The 23,142-nt window shown below is 35.3% G+C and overlaps 1 protein-coding gene across 48 annotated transcripts in view; it reads right to left on the bottom strand.

Moving 5' to 3' along the window:
* SUPT20H (SPT20 homolog, SAGA complex component) overlaps window positions 1–23,142 on the bottom strand; it is a 36,010-nt gene that overhangs the window by 2,541 nt on the left and 10,327 nt on the right. For 11 of the 48 annotated variants that reach the window (XM_015098098.3, XM_060394403.1, XM_060394396.1 and 8 more), the window contains exons 7-24: window positions 22,301–22,404; window positions 20,861–20,977; window positions 20,691–20,744; window positions 19,121–19,260; window positions 17,505–17,661; window positions 17,355–17,411; window positions 15,500–15,571; window positions 15,043–15,200; window positions 13,190–13,216; window positions 12,645–12,677; window positions 11,966–12,083; window positions 11,232–11,334; window positions 10,902–11,060; window positions 8,906–9,212; window positions 8,293–8,447; window positions 6,118–6,173; window positions 4,078–4,206; window positions 150–255 (exon numbers count right to left, since the gene is read on the bottom strand). In XM_015098098.3, coding sequence (XP_014953584.1) covers window positions 150–255; window positions 4,078–4,206; window positions 6,118–6,173; window positions 8,293–8,447; window positions 8,906–9,212; window positions 10,902–11,060; window positions 11,232–11,334; window positions 11,966–12,083; window positions 12,645–12,677; window positions 13,190–13,216; window positions 15,043–15,200; window positions 15,500–15,571; window positions 17,355–17,411; window positions 17,505–17,661; window positions 19,121–19,260; window positions 20,691–20,744; window positions 20,861–20,977; window positions 22,301–22,404 — 2,052 coding nt within the window. The remainder of the gene's footprint in view (window positions 1–149; window positions 256–4,077; window positions 4,207–6,117; window positions 6,174–8,292; window positions 8,448–8,905; window positions 9,213–10,901; window positions 11,061–11,231; window positions 11,335–11,965; window positions 12,084–12,644; window positions 12,678–13,189; window positions 13,217–15,042; window positions 15,201–15,499; window positions 15,572–17,354; window positions 17,412–17,504; window positions 17,662–19,120; window positions 19,261–20,690; window positions 20,745–20,860; window positions 20,978–22,300; window positions 22,405–23,142) is intronic. The other 37 variants (XM_060394410.1, XM_060394421.1, XM_060394412.1 and 34 more) reach the window with 7 other exon arrangements.

The raw sequence follows: 23,142 nt of genomic DNA, 5'->3' as shown, positions 1-23,142 counted from the left end.
AATATCTCAATCAGTAGTTCACACATTAAATATAACTGAAATTTTCTCTTGTTTTTGCTTGCAAAAAGGAAAAAGTTTCAGTGGTGAGATCCCAAGAGATACTTTTAATAAATTCAAATTCAACATTATTTAGTTATGAAGATACCAACCAGCTGCCTGTGAATGCATAAAGCTTCCTACTCCGGCAAGGTTAATAACTGCAGCATGCTGAGCAGATAAGGCTTGTTCTTGACTGGTCAAACTTTGTTCAGAACCCTGAATTAAAAAAAAAAAAATGACATGTATACAAAGAAAAAACAATTTTGGGTTGGTGGGAAGGATTGGTATTTTTTCCTGTATTAAAAATCAACATTAGACTAGGTCTTATAAAAAGAGTAACAAGGAAAGCCTTCAAAGGTATTTAGAATTAGCAAGAATAACCAGTATTTCAAAAGCAAGAAACCTAATTTTCAGAATTGATTCTGTATTGGTTTGTCATTTGATGCTGTATTAATAATTACTAAGGCATCTAGAAAGCATCAGAACTATCTTTTTTGAGGTATTGCTGATTTGCAATACTGTGTTAGCTTCAGGTGTGCAGCAAAGTAACTCCTTAGTGGCTGCACCAATTTACATTCCCACCAACAGTGCACAAAGGCTCCCTTTCCTCCATACCCTCTCCAGCATTTATTACTTGTAGACTTTTTGATGAAGAACATTCTGACCAATGTAAAGTGATACCTCACTGTGGTTTTGATTTGCATTTCTCTAATCATTAGCAATGTTGAGAGCATCTTTTCATGTGGCTGTTGGTCATCTATACGTCTTCGTTGTAGATATGTCTATTTAGGTCTGCCCATTTTTCGATAGGGCTGCTTGTTTTTTGATATTGCTTCTATAAAGCTTCATCAAAACATTTTTTAAAAAGCTCAAAACACTTTGCAGCACAATATTACAGTTTCTAGTGAGCACATTAGATCAAGAAAAGGAAAGACAAACATAGATTATAAAGGAAAAAACCCCATTCTTATTTGCAAATGGCAGGACTATTACAGGAAAAAAAAACAAACACAAAAATCCCTAAGGAATCTACAAAAAAAACCAGAGTAAGTGAGGTCAGTAAGATCACAGAACACGAGATCAACACCAATTGTGCATACTAGTGATAAACAGGTAGAAAATGAAAAACAGTACCATTAACAATTCCTACCCCCTCAAATGGATAAAGGACAAAAACAAAACTTAGGTGTAAGTCTATAATACACAAACAGGACTTGCATGCTGAAAACTAGCTGATTTTAGCCTAGAGACATACCATATTCATGGTCTAGAAAACTCACATAAACATGGTAAACCTTTTCCAAAATGACCTATAGGTTCAAACTCAATTCCTTTAAAAATCCCAGCAAGGTTTTTTTTGTAGATATAGACAAGGTGATTCTAAAATTTACAAGGAAAAGCAAAGGATCTAGAATACCTAAACAATTTTGAAAAAGAAGAACACAAGAGGATTTTCCCTTTGATTTTAAGATTTACTATGATCTCTGGACAAAGGTCCAAAAGTAATTCAACTGAGAAGGATGGCTTTTATAACAAATGGCGCTGGAGCAAATGGCCAACAGTTTCCCCTCATAAACGAACCTGGACCAACGTCTCATACCTTCTACAAAATTAACTGAAAATGGATCATAGATTTAAAATGGAAAGTATAAAAAATTCTTTTGGGCAGAGAAGCTGGAGAGGAGTTCTTAACACTTCATCCCTAAAGCAAAATTCACTAACAAAAAAAAGTAACTCAGACTTCCATCAAAAGTGGAAGCAACCCAAATGTCCCCAATGGATGAATGGATAAACAATGTGATATATAAATCAAGCAAATACTACTCAGTCTTAGAAAGGAACTTCAGACACACACTACAACATGGATGAACCTTTTGGATATTATGCTAAATCAAATAGGTCAGTCGTAAAATTTCACCTATATGAGGTGCCTGGAGTAGTCAAACCCACAGGAACAAAAAGTACACTAGGAGGAGGGGGAAACAGGGAATTCCTTAATGGGTATACAGTTTTAGTTCTGCAAGATGAGAGAATTCTGCAGATTAGTTGCACAACAATAAGAATATAACACTAGCAAAGTGCACACTTAGAAATGGGTAGGATGGTGAATTTTGTATTACATGTATTTTACCACAATTTTGTAAAGAAAAGTACAAATCACGAATTTTTTATCAAGCTAAATAATCCTTCATGTGTTAATAAAACCAGTTTTTTTTTCTTCTTTTGACTTAGTTCTCTTTTTTTTTTAAAAGAACTTTTTATTTTGTATTGGGGTACAGCCAATGAACAATGCTGTGATACTTTCAAGTGAACAGGAATGGGACTCAGCCATACATATACATGTGTCCAAAAAATAGTTTTAAGTACACCATTCTTGAGAAATCTAATAGAGGATGAGCATTATCCAACCAAGACTTGACGGGGCAATCTTTGGCAGAAGGACTGATGGTGAACATTTCATATATTTAATAGTGAGTTAATCTGACCTGCCTCTTGAGAAACCTGTGTGCAGGTCAGGAAGCAACAGTTAGTACTGGACATGGAACAACAGACTGGTTCCAAATAGGAAAAGGAGTACATCAAGGCTGTATATTGTCACCCTGCTTATTTAACTTATATGCAGAGTACATCATGAGAAATGCTGGGCTGGAAGAAGCACAAGCTGGAATCAAGATTGCCAGGAGAAATATCAATAACCTCAGATATGCAGATGACACCACCCTTACGGCAGAAACTGAAGAACTAAAAAGTCTCTTGATGAAAGTGAAAGAGGAGAGTGAAGAAGTTGGCTTAAAGCTCAACATTCAGAAAATGAAGATCATGGCATCCGGTCCCATCACTTCATGGGAAATAGATGTGGAAACAGTGGTTGACTTTATTTTTCTGGGTTCCAAAATCACTGCAGATGGTGACTGCAGCCATGAAATTAAAAGACGCTTACTCCTTGGAAGGAAAGTTATGACCAACCGAGACAGCGTATTCAAAAGCAGAGACATTACATTCGTAGTCTAGTCAAGGCTACGGTTTTTCCAGTGGTCATGTATGGATGTGAGAGTTGGACTATAAAGAAAGCTGAGTGATGAATAATTGATGCTTTTGAACTGTGGTGTTGGAGAAGACTCTTGAGAGTCCCTTGGACTGCAAGGAGATCCAATAGTCCATCCTAAAGGAGATCAATCCTGGGTGTTCACTGGAGGGACTCATGTTGAAGCTGAAGCTCCAATCCTTTGGCCACCTGATGCAGAGAGCTGACTCATTTGAAAAGACCCTGATGCTGGGAAAGATTGAGGGCCAGAGGAGAAGGGGACGACAGAGGATGAGATGGCTGGATGGCATCTCCAACACAATGGACATGGGTTTGGGTGGACTCTGGCAGTTGGTGGTAGACAGGGAGGCCTGGCGTGCTGCAGTTCATGGGGTTGCAAAGAGGCAGACATGACTGAGCAACTGAACTGAACTGAAAGGAAATGTTGGAGGTGGGACTCAGGAATCAGTATTTTTTTAGCTTCCCAGATGATTCCAAAGTGCAGCAAATGTTCAGAAAACCCTGAACATTTTAAAAGTAAAGTTCCTTTTACTACTTTACTGCAGTTCTTATTCAATTTCTCTTTGGCAATATACAGAGTATTTGTTTTTGTCTATTTCCTGTTTTAAACTTCACAATAAAAAGAATTTCTCTATTCAAATGGAAACAAAATACTAAAAACAGAAAGATGATGAGGTAGAAAGTACATGGCCTATAGAGGCAGAAAGACCTGGACCTGAATCCCTGCTCTGCCACTCTCTGTATGGTTGTGAGCAAGTTGGTCACTTGAATCTACTTATGACTATGCAAGATGGAAGTGACATCATCTGTTCAGTATGGCTGTTGTGAGAATTAGAAATAGGCCTTGATTACTGATAGCTACTACTGTTAATAAAGAAAGGACAGCATATGAAAAGTTTGTTCAAACAGTCTAAAACACTTGAAATAGGCCTGGAATATACCAAAAAAAGATACAATGCTATGATATCATATGGAAGGTAGAAAGGACATACCTGCTCCCCAGGCTGTTGAGGACTAGAAGTTGTGGGTTGCTGGGGCTGAGGCTGCTGTGGTGTAAACTGGGAGAGCTGCTGCTGCTGCTGTTGCTGCAGAGTGTTAAAAATGAGCGAGCCGCCTGGAAGCTATTAAGAATTTGAGCAAGAAATAATTAGGCAATTTCAGATTATTTAAATTTCCTTATTCTACAAATGTTTCTGGGGCATTCCCTATGCATCAGGTATTCTTCCAGGGATGAGGAAAATGAAGTCAACAAAACTGAAAACAAAACAAACTCCCTGCTCTTTAAAAAAAAGGTGGGGAGGGACAATCTCTTTAAACACAATTTTCAAGTGCTATTACTCTGGCTTTCAAATACATTCATAATCTCCAACATAAATCTTTTTGCTTCAAGTTAATACTTATCTGTCTAAATAAACATACTGCTTTTGCTTAACTGTTTATACATCAACACAAAACAGCACTAAACGCATTTGCAAGTATAAAAAAAAAGCTAGTGATAATGAGGGATATATGTTAAAAAAGCTCATTTCCCTAAATCTGGTCTAGCTTTGCCCAAATCCAGAGGTTTTTGTATAACATAGCCAGGAAGTCCAAAGCTGAAAAGAAAATGCATTAGATGTGCATATTTAGTTTGGAGACATTACAAGCTCTGTCATGAATCTAAATTAATAATAAAAAAGCGTTTTTACAAGAAGCATCCAGAAAATTCCACATTAAACACTAAAACTATGCATTCCAAATGCATCAGAAAACAAATGTTTTTCCATTTTATTCTATAGGGGTTTAAGTTAAAAACACTTTGAAGTTTTGGGGCAAAGTCCAAGCAAATACCAAGTGAGAAACTCTTAGATCTGTACAGTCAAAAAAGAGGTGTCTAGGGTCAAAAGCTCTACACTCAGCATAGTTCATTGTTAGGTAAATCTGGACAAAGCACAGGTCAAGTGTTTCCTTCTCAAGTAGTTAGATAATAAAAATGTAGCAGAATATAATTTGTAAGGTGGTTTCTGCCCTTATCATCAGTGCTATTAAGGAATGCCACTACTCTTAACACTGAGCTTGATCCCTACAGAAATTCCTACAGCAAAATGCAGGAAAGTGGGCTAAACAAGGTAACCCAATGTGTCCATATTATAATTGGATTATTCTGCAATGCGTCTGTAAATACTGACACTGTCTGCATACTGTATAGGAAGTAAGTTAAGTTTTAGTTCTAAATGTGTTTCCTAATTTATTATTTCTGAATATCAGGTTGGATGGATGTGATTATTATTTTCCAGTAATCCCTAGCTCTGCCATTCTGTGTCTCCAAATCTTTATTTTCATGTCTACCTTTTCTAACAATTCTGTGTAGACAATCTCATCCATTTCCAACCTACTAGGCTTAACACTGAATGCAATCCTTAAAGGACCAAGCACAGCCCAGAATACTGTAAGTTCACAACATGTACTAAATATTCTCTACCTACTTTTTCTCTTTATATATGTTAATACTGAGAAAACGAATAAGAAAAGTCTCATCACTCGACACAAACTGTAACCTAATGGACATTTACTGCATGACTATTTAATAGTGATTGAATAGTCACCTGCCTGGCACTGTGCTATTGAGTCATATTCTCCTCAGGAAAAGAACACACATATCTAATCTAAAAAGCTTCTATTCATATATAAAATCTATTGTAAGCAAACAGCAATACTTATGTATATACATAAAAAGTCTGTTACAGAACAATTAATTTCTAAGTATATTTGCTGCTACTACTGTAGGCAAGTTATTCTTCTTGGCAGCTGTGAACTCTCCCCTCTGGAACTAGTTCTTAATTTGGCAGGGCTGTCAGAGCCAATGGAAGTGTGGTACATGGGTACCAATTTTTTCCCGCTTATCCACTTAATCATACTTTTAGATGATTCTCAACAACCTCAGAACTTCAAATGCTAAAATGTGCAAACATACATGGTTAAAAAACAAAAAGCACTATAAAAAACTTAAAAAAAAAAAAAAAACACTATCAAAAGCAGTGTTTCAGGTTTACCTGGAGTAGATTTAAGGGCCTGAGACTTGAAGTATTTTTTAAACCAAATGGAACACCTATTAAATAAAACTCATGGTTAAAACAGGAAATTAAAACTTTATTATACTTGGAGGTACTTTATACTTTAGCATATAAAAATACAACATTTTAAGTACTCTCTGCACAGATGTGCTTATTTCTTATACTTTAAAATTTTCTTAAAACCGGCCCCCCAATTTCATCACTATTTGTTGATAATGAGATCTTATTCAAACATGTGAAGCACAAGATGTACCTTATATTCTTTATTTCAGAAACTGAGACTTCTTTATAACTACTGAAACTACTGGCTGGAAAAGTAATCTAGCAGCATGCAGATACTACAGATATAATAAAACCATCACTACTGTGCAAATACATTTCACATATTGGTATCTACTTATATTTCTCAGTGCTGAACAGTATGTGATAACAATCCCATCTCTGAGAACCAGTGTGGTTTGTGCTATTTCTTAAAGTGCAAATGCTAATATTAATAATGCTGATGAACATCGAATTTTGTGTGTAAGGATCAAGCTGATAGTCATGAAACAATGCTCTGTTAATTCTGAACTTATTCCCCCAAATTTGTGACACAATACAGAGCAAATCCTAAAGCAGGCGTTGGCAACCTTTTCCAGTAGGCTTTGTGGGCCACAGACTCTGTCCCTCCCTTATTGTTCCTCGTATCTTTTTTTTTTTTAAACAAACCTTAAAAAGTGTAAAACTATTCTTAGCTTGAACTGTGTGTTACAGATTGCTGCTGGCAGTCTTCAAGTATGTATATATCTTCCTCAGTAAATATACCAATTTGAACTCTAGTTTAAAAGGTAACTAGTCCTCTAAGCAGGTAATTGTATTTAAAAAAGATAAAGGGTAGATAATGCTCAAAAGACAATATGAAAGGCTTGTCTGAAAAATGGAAAAAGCGTAATCAGACAAAAATGTGACAATATGGATAGCCCCTCCAGGAATTCTCATTAAAAAAAAAAAAAAAAGAGATAACTCCCTTTAAGGGTGGATGACATCTGGGTAATGCTTTATAGCTTACTAACGGCACTTCCATATCACTTCATTTATTTTCTTGTAAATAGCAACTTAAGTTAGCTACTTTTACTCCGGCTTTAGAACAGATGAAATGAGGTTGAGGGGGAACAATTAAGTGACTTCTTCCAGGCCCTACAGTAAGCATTTGGAGCTACCAGTAATTAGAAGGATTACATGTAAATATAATATCGAAAATTTAACACTGATTCCATTTTCCAGGGCTCCTACCACTAAAGCATACTTATACACAGTAAAATAAGAATATCAGCTAGAATTAGAAAACTACAGCAATATATTAAACACATTTAAATTATATTCTTTGGAGTCTCTTTCCCCTACTCATAGCAAGTTTCTCCTAACTCATAATAAGTTTTTCTTACTATGCTGAGTTTGTTTTTCTGTTAATCTTTTTTTCTGAGTAAGAAATGACACTGTTCTACGATACATTCTCTTAAAGAACTTTAAAAGTAGCACACGTTGTTAAAACATTTTCCCAGTACATGTAATTACATTACTACAACTACCACAATAAACTACTACTAATGATGGGACAGCAGTTATTTCTGAGTGTTTATCACGTCTCAGGCATAAACACCTCATCTGTATTTATTCATTTAATCTTCACAACTGTGAGGTAAAGTATTGTTATTATCCTTATTTTAGTTATGAGGAAAATGAGGCCCAAAGGTAACTTTGCTATGATTATGCAGTTATGGTAAGTTGAACAAGGATTCAATCCAGGCAGTCCGGCTTCAGAACTGAGGCTTTTAAATGTCATGCTATATTGCTTTTCTTGCTTACATGTTTTCAAAATATGGTTCTTTTACCTGGAGCAGGACTACACTGGTAACCATCAAAGTTACTTTTATAATGTTTGGAAGTCAAAGATAAAATCTGCAGAGACTTACAGGCTTACCAAGTTTCTTCAGAGAATTTGATAGCCAGATGGTTTTTAATTCAAATATCAGAATTTTAAAAGCTTTTGAAAGGAAATATTTTCAACATAATATTTCATTAAAAAAGGATGTTAAATGTTTATCACTTAATTGACATTTTAACATAAGCATGGAGTGTAATTTTGTTAGAGATTATTATTTCCAATATTCTGACCTGCTTGAGAGGCTGTCTGCATTGCACCCGGCAATGCATTTGGTAGCAGACCCCCTGAGGGTAGAAGGCCACTCAGGTTTATTCCTGCAGGAGTTATGGCACCAGTGTTACAGCCCAGCATAGGGTTTGAACCACTCATCAAAGCTTGAGCTCCACTGCAGGAGAATAAGACAAAGCATTAGGCAGGCTAGTGCTGTAAGAGAAAAATCAGCTACATAAATCCTTGGATTAAAAAACAAACTGCTTCACAAACACAGATATTTCTGTCTTAAATATCAACAGGGAGGTTGGCAAAAATTAAGTACTATATATCTACCAAGGCTTAAAATATAATCTGGTAGAGTAACGAACTCATCAATGGATTAAAAGATGGTAACAAAGGATAAACAGGAAAAATCTAAGCTGCTGTCAATGTGAAATCAGTAAGTAGTACCACCTTAGTGCCTATAATAGATGTATTACTATCTAAAATTCAAACATACTTGCTGAGATAAATTCTAGTCACGCAGAAACCATTTTTTTTCAGTTTCAACAATATACAATTTGTTTTTAATTTCACAAATAATTTTAGATTATCTTAAAAAAAAAAATCAGGGCTTTGATGCAAACTTACCAAACAGAGCCCACTACATTGATGAAGTTAAGTCCAGCAGAGTTTGCCATGACCTGGGTGGCTGTGGTTCCTGTAGTTATAGATGTTACCATGGTGGAAAGAGGAATGGTCGTTACAGGCATTGCCTGGCTCAGAGACTTTTGCTGCTGAGCAAACTGAGTTAACAAAGTGGGCTGAGGGGTGAAGCCTGAATCTTGGGGAGTAGGGGTAGCTGAAGGGGTAATAGGAGTTGAGCTCTGAGCATCAGGAGGGTGTGGGGTCGATGAAGGGGTTGGTGTAGGAGTAGATGGCTTAGGAGTTCCAGATCCTGCTCATTGAGAAAAATAAAAATTGCTAGTTTGTTATAAATGGCCAGTCCTTTTTCAAATAAGGTTAATGGAATCTTATTTAGCACTGACAGTCTGTTCCAGTTTTTTTTTTTTTTAAAGCAGTTAACTGCAAGTGTTAATTTCTACACATGATACATGAGTGTTGCTACACTCAATTACAATTAAGGATGCAGTATATCACCTACAAATGCCATCAGAGATGCTATTACAGTAACAGTAAAAATATACATTTGTATTCTATCACAAAACCCATTTAAAAGTTAGTTTCCTACCATGCTATCTTTGGCCTAAAAACTTTAAAAGGAATTCAAATTAATTTTTGTTATTTACGATTTCACTAATTTAGGACATCACTTAGAAATATTGCTTATTTTCTGTTAACAGTCTGAGATAAAACTCTGAACATATTTAATAAATTACATACAGTTAACCATCGTATTTGGCACCTAAATATACATATTTAATTCCTAACACAGCAAGTTTACCCTGACAGACAAATTTTACAAAACACAGTAATAAAGCAAGTATCTGATAGATAATACTGCATCTTTAACAGTAACTGTGTACTTCGGTTTAAATGTAGAATGTATAGAAAATCTGTTGTGAATGAAGTATGCACAGTTTATCAACTTTAAAAAAAAAAACAAAAAATAAAAAAACAAAAACCAGAAAAATAAAACCAAAAGCTCTTGAGGTGTTTTCTTTTTTAGCTTTCATGTCCTGCAGAAAGAAAGGAAAGAAATGTGAATGTCCAGAAGCTGTCACTCAACCCTTACTTAAAGTAACAACTGTGTGCAGTAGATTAACATAATAATCAATACCCACAACATAAGAAGTGTGAATAAGACTTTCAGGAAATTTATAAATTTTTTCTTTGTGCAAAACAAGAAGGCAGAAAAATTACACCTTTTGAGCTATCAAGATGAAGATGTTTACATCTAATGCAAAGACCACCCTGTCACTGTGCAGTGTACTAAAACTTTCAGCACATATTAGTCATTTATTAAAAAAATCTAAAAAACTGGAATGCTTTTTTTATTTGCAAGTTGGTACCTAAATATCTCAGATATTTGTTAATTTGAAGAAATTCAAACTAATGCCTAAATTCTTGAGCAATTACTCTTGATGTTTAAAAAAAAGTATTCAGTAGTAAAAATTACATTATCTTCAGAATGCTTTATGATCATCCCACATTTTCGTAACTGACAGCAATTAAGGAGAGTGTACAGGTATTATTAAAAAACTACCTTTCAGTTTACTTCTTACATTTACAAAGGTAGGACTGCAGCAACAACTCACATGACATTTTTTTTCCGTATCAGCTGCATAGTTTACATAAAATGTAAAATGTCCTAAGGTACACTGGTATAAAAAATAATTTGGAATCTTACTGCTACATTTAGCTATCAGATTATTTTTTTCAGGAGATGTGTAGGTTGCAAATCTATAAGAAAGGTATACACAAGCTGCATACATAAATACAGAAAAACAAATACAATTACAATAAACACATAATACATACAGCCAACAAGAGATCTGCCTGAAGCTTCTTAAAACTTGTACATTTTGGGTAGACAGTACATTCAGATTTCACTATTTCACTGGAAGAACTATCTTAAGAAACACTAATGCAAAAGCTTATGAAGAATTTTTAAGTTACAACTTACTTTGTGATGAACTGGCAGGTGACAGGGCAGCTGGAGAAAGCATGCTAACTTGATTAAGATCCACGGATGACTTCCGAGAAAGACTTGGTGGCTTAGAAGCAGGAGGAGGAGTTGGAGATTTAAGAAAGCTGCTGGCCTGTTGTGGTGTAAAATAGTTACCTAGGGAAAAAAATATAGAAGTTATTTGCTAGGTTTACAATTTAAGATTTGATGAATTCTGCTACTTCTTAGATTTACAATTAAAAATTCTGAGCAAATCAAAATATGAGTAAATGGATTATGATCATCTGTTTCTTACTCTAGATTACAGAAAATTAAGGAATGCAATACCTGAGGAACTATTTCCTGAGGTTGAGGGAAGTTTGATGGGTGGAGGTCGATGTTTCACTCCCTTCCCCAGTACTGAAGACTGAACTGACACGGTCTCAGGCTGCTGAGAGACAATGATATTAAGCATACTCAATAAAATGAAGTCAAATCAGAAATTCACAAATTCACAACACTGTAACTTCTGGATGAAAACAGAGTTTAAAAAGATTAGGTATTACACGTTTCAAAAGACTGCAACTTCACAAAGGGAGAACTATTTCCGAGTAAAAAGGTAAAGAAAGAGTTTGAAGGAGAAGAGCAGAGTAAGATAAGAGCAAAGCTTCACCCTTAAATCTTCCCCAGAAAAATGACAGCTGTAGAGGTAGCACATACTTCTACAGCTGTTAAGACATATACATACATGCAGGTGATCAGTATACATAGATGTTCATTACACTTTGTTTTATACCTCTGTGTATGTTTGAAAATTTCCATTATATAAAGTTCAATAACGAAAAGAAAATTCAAGTTAAAAGTAAATACAAAACCATGGACATGAGTTTGAACACATTCCAGGAGATGGTAAAGGACAGGGAAGCCTGGTGTGTTGCAGTCCATGGGGTGGGTTGTAGATAGACATGACTTAGCGACTAGATGGCAACAATCCCTCAAAAACTAGTCCTTAATATTTCTCAGATCCTTGAGAACAATCAGGCAGGAAAAAGAAATAGCACAAAAAAGTTAACCAAACACACTTCTGTTTCTTTCCCTGGAGAAAGCTGACTCAAGCTGGCTGAGCCACTGGAGCTATGTGACATCTTCACTGGACATTTGGCTTCATTCTGGACCAATTCCTGGTACTGATTGACTACTCTGAAATATTAGTGGGAAAACAAGTAATGATTAGCTAACTCTATTTTAAACATAAATTTATTACATAGGAAATGAATAACTTAATGAAAAAAGTTCTATGAAAAATAACACAAAAATGAAAATTTAGACAATTTATCTTTGATAAAAGCACAGTCTTTTAATATTTTCAGTAACAAGCTAAAGCTGAAAAAATTTTGCTAATTAACGATTTAAAGATCCTTTCAGTATCTTGTCTCTAAAATAAAATTACAGGTCTCTAAAATAAAATCCACCAATTAGCAGCCAAAAGAATTACATTGACTCTGACTTATATTCTGATTAAAGTACTACCAAAAACTCATTTTCCTTAACTACTATAGATACATCTAAGTTTTATTTAAAATAAAGCTGTATTTTAAACATTATCCTTTTGTTACTTTCTTAATTCTATTTAAAAATCCTATGAGTACCTAAGATATAATTAAAATCAAAGCTTTGACTCCTAACAGAGTATTCTCTATCCTACAAGAGTAAAGTTTATCATACCCATCCAATCAAAAATAAAGATGCAAATATTTTTACCTCTCAGCATCAGTCTTTGATCCAATAACGAACCTAAATTGTTTTTTAAGAAAAGAGAAAAGTATTAAATAGACTTGTTTTAAGGAGCCCCGAGATTACTTCTGAAGTCTTTTAGTAATTTTAAATATAGAATTAAAATCTATCAAGATATGAAAAAAAATATTGAAAACACATTAAAAAGTATTAAATGACCAAGTCTTGCATGCATTACAAAATAATTCTGTGAATAAATTGGCTGATTTAATTTAAGGGAGATTTATTTGGGGCTGAAAGTTGCTAAGTGCTACACACCCTTACAAGTGTCTGTCCTACAGCAAAATTCACTGAACTACCTTGTGCAAGGCCTGTGGCCTTCCTCTCGCTTTAAACTTTTGATTTTGGAAGTCATTATTAATGTTTACATAGCAGGACCTTAGAGTACATTTTGACAAAGAAGCGTTTATCACCAATTCAAATAAAGTCTTTACCAACTCTTTTAAAAGGATTTGACATTTATATGATTTCTTAACAGATTAAAATAGTGAGTTTGTTTATTTTTTAATTACCAATTTGAATGATCATCTGTGGAGAAGCTGAAATATAAAATGTAAAAAAAAAAAAAAAAGAAAAAACTTGTTAATGCAGCTCAAACTTTAACTTCATAGCTATTAAATCAAGTAATTTATGAATATGGGAGAATGACTGGAAGGTAATAAGCCATGGAGCATTTCTGCAGCAATGTCCTGAAGTAAAAGGCAAAAAATTCAATTCTCTAATTGTCAAACAAATATAATCAGTTGGCTTTCTGAACCAATTTTTTTAAAATGAGAGATCATATGTCATATTCCACTGTGTTTCAGAAAAGTTAGTAACTAATTAAAATGGCCAGCATGTGTTTCTAAAAGGAAGACTTAAAAAAAAAATGGCTAATCAAAATATCTGGTCTTTCTACTAAGTATAAATAAAATAGTAGCTGAGGATCCCGTGACTGCTACTGTTTTCTCCTAGTGACTTTTACTTAGGTATTGGTGAGGTTATTCTTTAAAATCCATCTTTCTGCTATAATTTCAACTCGTGTTTTGTTATGATTTAACATAGAGCTGGCTCTTGCTTTTTTTTCTGCTCAGGTTCTCTTTTTCCTTCTTTTCAAAACAGCATCAACTTGACTAAAAGAAGAGAACTAATAATAAAACATTAAAACAAAACTAAATACTGGGTACCTTGTAGTAAACATGTGACCCATAAGTTTAGGAAGTTCAACTACAGTTGGCCCTTTATATCTGCGGATTCTGTATTCTCAGATTCAACCACCATGGAGTGAAAATATTTGGGGGGGTGGGGGTAGGAGGGAAATATTCCAGAAAGTTCTGAAAAGTAAAACTTGAAGTTGCTATGGGCTGGCAACTATTTATACAACATTTAAGTTGTATTCACTACTTATTTACATGGCATTTACAATGTATTAGGTACTGTAACCTAGAGTATATGGGAGGATGTGCATAAGTTGCAAATATGTACTATTTCGATGTAAGAGACATGACCATCTGCAGATTTTGGTACCCAAGGGGTCAAGGGACCAGTGCCCTGCAGATAATGAGGAACAACTTTATACTTATTGCTTTCTATTGTTTTTGGCCACACCGCACAGCATGCAGGATCCAGGTTCCATCGCCAGGGATCAAATCTCTGGCCCTGTAGTGGTAGCATGGAGTCCTATCCACTGGACTGCAAGGGAAGTCCCACGTAAATATATTTCTAGAGCCAGTAACTACATGAAGCACTGAGTCTGTGTCCTTACAAGCAATGCTAGAATATCAAGCATTTTAAACAGCTTTTACAGTTACAGTAACCTTGCTTCCCACTTAAACGATTTATTGCCAGAAGCACTTTATGCTCACAAAGGTTAAAGTCATAAGTGAAAGTGAAAGTGTTAGTCACTCCATCGTCTCTCTTTGCAACCCCATGCACTGTAGCCCGCCAGGCTCCTCTGTCCATGGAATTCTCTAGGCAGGAAAACTGGCATGGGTTCCTATTCCCTTCTCCAGGGAATCTTCCCTACTCAGGTTGAACCCAGGTCTCCTGCATTGCAGGTGGGTTCTTTACTGTCTGAGTTACCAGGGAAGTCCCCCAAAGTCATAAGTGGCAGCATATAAACATACCAAAAGAACAGCACAGGCATAGATTTTATAGCAAATATAAAAATAATTAAGCATAGTTTTTAAAAAATAAATTACTATTTTAAAGAACTCTTGGGACAATATGGTAACTACAATTTAAGTTTACTGAGGTCTGCTGCCAAATCTGACTGAAGCTAACTAACAAAAAAGGAAAACTTTTATTCATCAAAAGCTCGTCAGTAGTCACTGAATAAACTCTTGATGGTTTATTTGGTCAAATACATGTATTTAACAGAACTCACTGGGACGGTGACATCGGACTGTCACTCTCCTCATCTTCTTTACATGGCTGGATTTTACCATAGTAAAGTGGATCACCAAGTGACTGCAAAATGGTCAGCTTTGTTTTCTGATACTGATTACCAGCTTCACATTCAAATATATAATCATCTTTTACATCCTGAAAAAAAGCATCCCAAATAAATATTCTCTTCCGAAAATACATAATCAGAATTAACAAAAACCAGGAAAAAATGACACACTAACTTATATCTAGCAATTAAGACACACAGTCTGTAGACCTATTTAAAACTGTCTAAGAGGGCCTCCCTGGTGACTCAGTGGCTAAAAATCCACCTGCCATTCTTTAAAAACAGAAGGAGATCCCAAAGTAAAGGCTATTGTACTTTACGTTTAATAAATTCAGATCCCAGATTAGAAACGGCATCAAAAGAAATGGAGCCTGCAGTGGTTACTTACATGGGCTGGCCAGACTGTTGGTTGTGAGTCATCAGACTTGATAGATTTTTCTACTTTGGCATATTTTTCCACCTAAGCAACCAAACCAAGAGACATCAGATATAATGAAACCAGTATTATGACCACAGACAAAAACCTAAGTAACTTAATACAATACGCTTTTTAGCACAAGAATTCTTGAATCACTAATAACACCAACTATTTATGCTTAAGTCGTTTAAAATTCTCCTGATATAGATTCAATTAGACCAACTAGTTTTACAATAAAACAAAATTAGGATCTCTTTTGCCGTTAAACAAATGTAATGAACACAAATGCCTCTTCCTTTTACTCCGTAAGTAGGTATCCTATTTGTCTTTTAGGAAAACTGGGATGTCAGAGGTGATTAGGACCAGGATCTTTTCTTTTGGCTGGGTCTTTACTAGAATTGTCACGTAACAGTGTGGACAAAACCAGAAAGAGAATAGGGAAGTTATATTAAAATTGGTAAAATTTTTGTAAATCTCCATTTTCTCGTCAAACTCAAACCATATTTTCCATGTATTTTCTACCAGACTCCGTGAACTGAAAGTTCTCATCTTTCTGGTAACCACGATTTTTAAGAGTAATAGACTCACTTGGGCATCTGGTAAAAATTCAGATTCCTATGTCCCTCCCCTGGAGACCAGACTCAGTAAGTTGGACTGAAGCGGGGCTTTAACTGGTATCCTAGATGTTTCAACTGATCAGTCAGACTGAGAAACTCTGTATTAGGGCTTTTCTACTCAAAACAATGTCTGTGGAACCCAGTACCATGCAACCTAAAAGCTTGTCAAGTAATGCAGGAGATCAGGCCCTAGCCCAGACTTGCTGAACTGGAATCTGCATTTTAGTAAGCAGCCCATGTGATTCTTATGTACATAAAGGTCTGGGAAGCGCTGCTTTATATACCCAGATTGCCCTCTGAAGTCAATTCCTCCCTTTGGTATTTGCACCAAAAATCTCTTCTCAGGCCATGTTTCTTGAGGGGTGAATAGACAGATACACACTGAAAGATAATGTGGCTCAGTTTCTTGAGTTGTATATACAGTCTACTTCTAATGCTTTTGGCTTTGTGCTTTTGAAACTTTTTTAAAATCACAGATAATAAGATTTATACATGTGCTAGCCTAGAAAGTATGCACAGAACAAACATCTGTTAAAATAACCAACCACTTCTAGAGTTTAATGAATAATAAAAAAGGGAGAAATAGGAAAATAAAAGAAATATGGGCCCTCCTATCAAAAGATCTCTTTCCTATCTTTGCTCATTTATAGTTCATGTACATTATGGACCAGCAAAGAATACTACTCAAGGATGAGAACCTTGGCCACTGCTCCAATATTGTTAATTTTTAAATTTAACCAATGAGAAGTATTACCAGGAAATTATGATGAAATATTATGAAAAAAAAAGAGGCATTTTATGCATATTATGTAATATGTACCATTTTCTTACACATTTGGAAATACCTTGCTTATTTTTCCTGCTCTAACTACAAATCTATATTAAGAAGTTACATACTTAGACAAGTAATATGAAAGAACAGCTTCTGAAGATGAGCAGTTGACTTAAGAAGTGTTTTTGCATAAACATGGAGAATGAACTAGTGGTTAAAACTAGGGAAAAGGGGGGAGTTATTATGGGATTATATAAAATCATGTGTGTGAAAATGTTGAAAACTTATAAAGCACTATATAATTTAAAGAATCTTTCATTCAATAAAATTAAAAGAGAAAAGTAGCAGTAATAAGAATCTTCATTTTCCCTAAGTATAAGAGTGAGATTTAGGAATCTTATATATGAAAATAAGTGCAATTTATGAACTGACTTACATCCACCTCAGAAGGTACAGCCAAATTACAGGGACTCCGTTTCCACATATCTACACACTAAAAAAAATTAAAAACAATATAAATAAGTATACTTAAAATGCAAAATAAGGCATTTGGTATAATAAGCTTCATTTAAAAACATATACTTACATTTCCTGCTTTAGAAATTTTGAGGTCATAATGCTGACCTGCTTTTCTTTCCTTTCTTTTTTGTAAGAAATCAAGTAATTTTAGCTGAGGAGGAGGTGGACCATGAGACATATCCTGTTGCCGATTCAGAGAGGACCTGGAATATCTCTTGAAACATCTGGAACATTAAGAGATTAGAAGTATTGATACACCAAACTAATAAAAGAAACTCGGAATAAATACGGTTTTAAAAATGTGTAATTAAATCAAAAATATTTGTAGAACACTGTCACTTGCCAAGCAATGTTCCAGGCACTGGTGAAATAAAAATGAACACGACGAACACAATTCCTGCTCCCATGGAGCTGACAGTCAAGAAGGGAAGACACATATACATTCACAAAGGAACAGGTCAGATCACTCCAGATAACAACAGTAGAGTACGAGTAAAAACCAGGGTCCTGGGAGGAATAAGTGATACGGAGGGCAACACTAGGGGAGGGCAGGAAGGACTCTGAGGAAAATGTGTGAGCCAAGACATGACAAGAAGAAACAAACTGTGGAGAGATCAGGGAATGAGGCAGAGAATTTTAAATATTTGAAGCAGAGAATTTTACAAGTTTCTGAGGCAGGAACAAAGCTGGCTTGTTTTCAAAAACGAAAAACACAGGTGGGACTAGAGCACCAGCAGGAAATGAGGTCAAAGAGCAAGGCAAGGGCCTTGTAGATGAATGATAACATAAAGTACAATGGGATGGTTTTAGAGGAATTTAAGCAAGTGGTGGCATGATCTGCTTTGAGGTTTTTAAAACATTACTTTGGTTTGCCTGCATGGCAAACAGACCAAAAGGGAGCAAAGGTGAAGCAGTCAGACCAGGTAGGAAGGTATTTATCACAGAAGTCAAGATGAAGATGACAGTGGCTTGGTTTAAGGTACTGGCAGTGGGTGTGGAGAGATGTGGAAAGAGGTTCTAGGACACTTTATGGGACTGCTGACAGATTCTCTATGTACTTAGTTCACTATTTCCAAAGCTGTACCTTTTCCTCAGCATATATTACTTCAACAGTAAAACAGAATTTAGAAAATGGGTAGGTTTTTTCAGCCCCTTGAAACTTGAAGAAGATCCAAAGTGGACAACTGAAACAATTACTCAAAGAGAACTTAACGATGAGCCAACTATAACTGCAATCTAAACTAATATGCATTCTTTTACTTTACTGAGATGGCTAAAATATTCAAAGACAAGTTACCATGTTATAAAAAGGCATTTAGTTATAAATTGACTTCTGAAACTATTATCACTTTTCCCCAGATCTGTAAAAGAAATTATAAATTGATTTTTTTAAAGGTAACATTAACAAAAATTACACTGGTATTAGGAAGGGCTAAATTATTCTTTATTCTCATGCTCATCTCTGCTCAGAATTTCTTTTTGGTGAACAGACTCTGAATTTATAGGTAGTTTGTTCTTCAAAAGAATGCACAAAATGCATCACTTCAAAATAAAGCAGAGTATTAAAAAAAAATCCTAATTCTTACATTTTTACTCTATAGAGGGAAAAGATACCATAAATGTCAAAATTCAGAGCTCTCTCTCTAGCTCTCTCTTGGTTTATCCTTCCCCAAAGGTGATTACCGTTTCATTGGGCGTGTGTTCATCTTTTGCCTGTTATAGAGCAGTCTGTTTGCAGTGCAGGTGACAGCTACGGAAGGATCAAGACACAGCGGCTCCGCTGTAGCCAGAATCAATTGGCTCTCAAGCAAAAGTTTGTCTTCCTGAAATAGGTAAGAGTAAATATCAATACTAGCTTTAAGATTTTCAAATCATACATATCACTTAATCTAGAAATGTTCCTGAGAGTATTTCTGCTAAGGAATAGAGTAAAATGTAGTATTTCAAGTACCAACTTAAGTGTGTAAACGTTACAAACTGAACAGCATGACACCACTAATGGAATTTCAGTAATTTGGACAAAGTGGTCAAGCTGTCAGAATGCCTATCTGTTAGCCCAACAAATATTTACTAAGCGCCTATAATATGTGAGGCACTGTTCTAGATGACAGGGAGTTTCTGTTTAGACTATAGGTTTTTCACATCTAAGAAATATAGCTGTCTAGATTCATTAATATTTTCAGGTTGATGACATTCTCAAATGAAAAAGATATTTTTCTGAAGAATTTTCCTTGAAAAGGTACAATAAAGGATAGAGCCTCTCCTTTTATTTACCATTGCCAGAGTTAGAAATCAATACCCTTGGAACCTCCAGATGACCAATGATTTTGTTTTTGAATATTCTTTTAAGAGCTTTTAACCTTATAAATGAAAAGATTACAGCCCAAACTACAACACAATGCTTGACAGTTACTGATGAACTGAATCTTATTTTATAATCCTATTTCACAGCTACAATGATTTTCACTACTGACATTTTCTTTAGTAACTATCCTCTTTACAGTAACAGAGAAATAAGTGAATACCCTTGTGAATGGGCACCTCACTGAATCAGCACTGGAGGACTAACTGGCTATTCTCTGAGTAAGAGAGGTCGGTCCCTAGGGCTCTGCCCAGTGCAGACGGCAAAAAGACAGGTTAAGTCTGCTTTAGAACCCAAGATGACAGAGTATCAGCATCTATTTGTATCCACTGTGCAAACAAAACATTCTATTTCCTGCTGCTAAGTCGCTTCAGTCATGTCCGACTCTGTGTGACCCCATAGATGGCGGCCCACCAGGCTCCCCTGTCCCTGGAATTCTCCAGGCAAGAACACTGGAGTGGGTTGCCATTTCCTTCTCCAATGCATGAAAGTGAAAAGTGAAAGTGAAGTCGCTCAGTCATGTCCGATTCTTAGCGACCCCATGGACTGCAGCCTATCAGGCTCCTCCATCCATGGGATTTTCCAGGCAATAGTACTGGAGTGGGGTGCCACTGCCTTTTCTGATTCTACTTGAGAGAGGATAAAAAACTAAGTTTCACACTGGGTAGATTAGGTCAACCTCACCCTAGTTTACCATGTCCTAGAGCAACTGGAACTGAACTGGTTTAGTTTCTTGCAGGATTAATACATCTTTGTAGAGCTCGTAATGAACCATATACTTTACTCATAAATCAAATTATGAGCAGGCAATATCTTTTGCTTAACTTAGTAAGCACTGCTTCATCCTATATATTACCTGTTTTGGATTAAAAAAACAACAGAACAACTAACCTGGGTCCACTTATGGTTATCACTTGTTATTGAATGTACATCACAGATTAAAGTCTAAGAGAAACAACAATTGAAAAATATTAATATATAGGCATACAAACACATGAGAACATCGAATAGGTAAAACTCAAAATGAAATCTGAAATGTTTCTTAATTAAACATTCCTTACCTGCATTGTTGGACGTAACAGAATGTGCCTACTTTGGTAACCAGGAGATTTCATGTTACTGGACTGCCTATAGTCACGTATTTCTGCTATGACGCATCCACAATGAAAAATATTAACCTGTTTTGAGTGAAAATATTTAAGTAAACGCCATTTTTTCAAAAGCCTAAGTAAGGTTTATATTAAGTGTGTCAGGTTCTTAGCATTCTCATGCAATGTTTCTGACTATTCACATACTCAAAATTCCTTGGTGAATTAACCACTACATAAACTCTTTGAAAAGGAACTGTTTTATGTTCATCACTGTGACTCAGGAAGCAGTCTAACACTGTTTCCTAGTCACAGACTGACATTTGGCATTTATTTACTATTAATGTTACAGATCACTGGAACTGCTGTTCTTGACACTCACTGGGTCACTGCTGTACTCCACTAACACTGTCACTGCTATCAATTTGTTAATAAACCATGCCAGAATTGCAACTTACAGATACAACTGCTGTATCTGCTCTGCTAAAACTTCCAGGAGACAGGTTTCACTAATAAGAGGAAGAAAGCTAACATTAATTCAAATAGTAATCTCCTGCTAATGATATTATTTTCTAGTTCTAAGTCCAAAGATAAGGAACTGGATCACTCAAGTCTTGCAAATTATCACTTGCTACAGTTGCTTATGGTCTTTTGTGTTTCTTTCATCATTCAGAACTCGAGTGAGTACTGTGACTTCCATGTTATCAGTCATTTTTCTGCTCATGCTTTTTAACCAATATTTACTGAGCTACTACAATGTGAACTGTTACGCACTATCCAAATATCCAAGAAGCTTCACATATAAAGTGGTGAGATAACTTGCTCTCAGTGTGGAAAGACAGGCAATAAACATGTAAACAAAAACGAGATAACTTGAGAGAGTGAATGCTACAGAGGAAATAAAATAGGGAGTGACTAATTTAGACTGTGTGCTCAGGTAGAACTCTGGTGGAGTAATTCTCAGCTGAGACTTGAATCACAGCAAAGGGCCAGACACCTGGGAGAGATCACTCCAGACAGAAGAGCAGATGAATAAGACAGGAATAAGCTTGGTGTGTTTTAATCTAGAAAAATGGCATGGATGGCTGGAGAGTAGAGTGGGGATGAGAACCAGGAGGTGAATACAAAGACAGGGGTTTTGTACAGTGAGAGGACACTGGAGAACTCTAAGCAGGGAACTTTGTTGTTCTTTTCTGTTTTTGTTTTGGAAGCTTAATCAACTACACCTATACATTTCAGTATATAGCCTAAAGGATAAATATCCCGCAATATATCAATTTTCATACAGGCATATAAATATTAGGTCTCACTTCCCTTTCCAAGAACTAATGAGAATAAAACAAAATATTCTTTATCACAAAACAACATGTATCTGGCAAGTCTAAGGACATTTTATGGAGAAAAATTTTGTACCTGAGATTTTTCTAGGAGATCAACCAAAATTGGAGGTAATTCTTCTGCATCCAAGTATTCAAGCAATTCTCCCTCTTCATAAGGCAGTCGAATGGTCTCAGAATCTTAATTTTAAAACGTAAAAGTTTCTGAAAGTGATCAGGCTCACCAAAAAGCTTAGGTAATAATTTAAGTAACTTTTCATAAAAATAAAGAGAATAAAACTAAAAGCTCTCCTGAAGTCCTTAAGTCTAAAACATAAATCACCTCATAAAAATCTTGATAAACTGTATATAGACAGTTTTAGACTGGAAGAGAGAAAAATACCTAACATCCTATGGAGAAACATCTGGCACAACAATCACAAAACAAATCCCAGCCAGCAGTACAATAATCAGAGTGTGATAAAATTCTGACTGTTAACTAAAACTTCCTTGCAGATTCCTTAATCTAATCTGGAAGTCAGACTGATAATCTGGTATAGCTTCTGAAAAATGACTACTTACAGGCCAAACTTCTCTTGATGTTACGTTTTACAATTAACGACCAATACAAGAAAAAAAATCCTTAAAAATCTTTAACTGGATAAGTTCCTTACAGAACTTATACTATCATCACTGAATCAAAATTTAAATGCTTTTTTGATGAAATCTCAGAGTGTTAATACTTTAAAATTCTATTCTGACATTCACATTAATCAGAATAAGATGTTGAAGACTATTCAAAAAGTAGTGAGTCTGCTTAACTTTGAAAGTTTCACACTCAAAATATATTCAAAGCATAGAAGAAAAACAGATTAAAACATCTTACACTATCTTAAATACATTAACAGCAACAGAATGGAAGTAAATTTTGATACATTT

Source organism: Ovis aries, chromosome 10, assembly GCF_016772045.2.
Source record: "Ovis aries strain OAR_USU_Benz2616 breed Rambouillet chromosome 10, ARS-UI_Ramb_v3.0, whole genome shotgun sequence".
NCBI classification, from domain to species: domain Eukaryota; kingdom Metazoa; phylum Chordata; class Mammalia; order Artiodactyla; family Bovidae; genus Ovis; species Ovis aries.
Note: the sequence above shows the minus strand (reverse complement) of the source record. Positions and strands in the feature narration are given on the sequence as shown.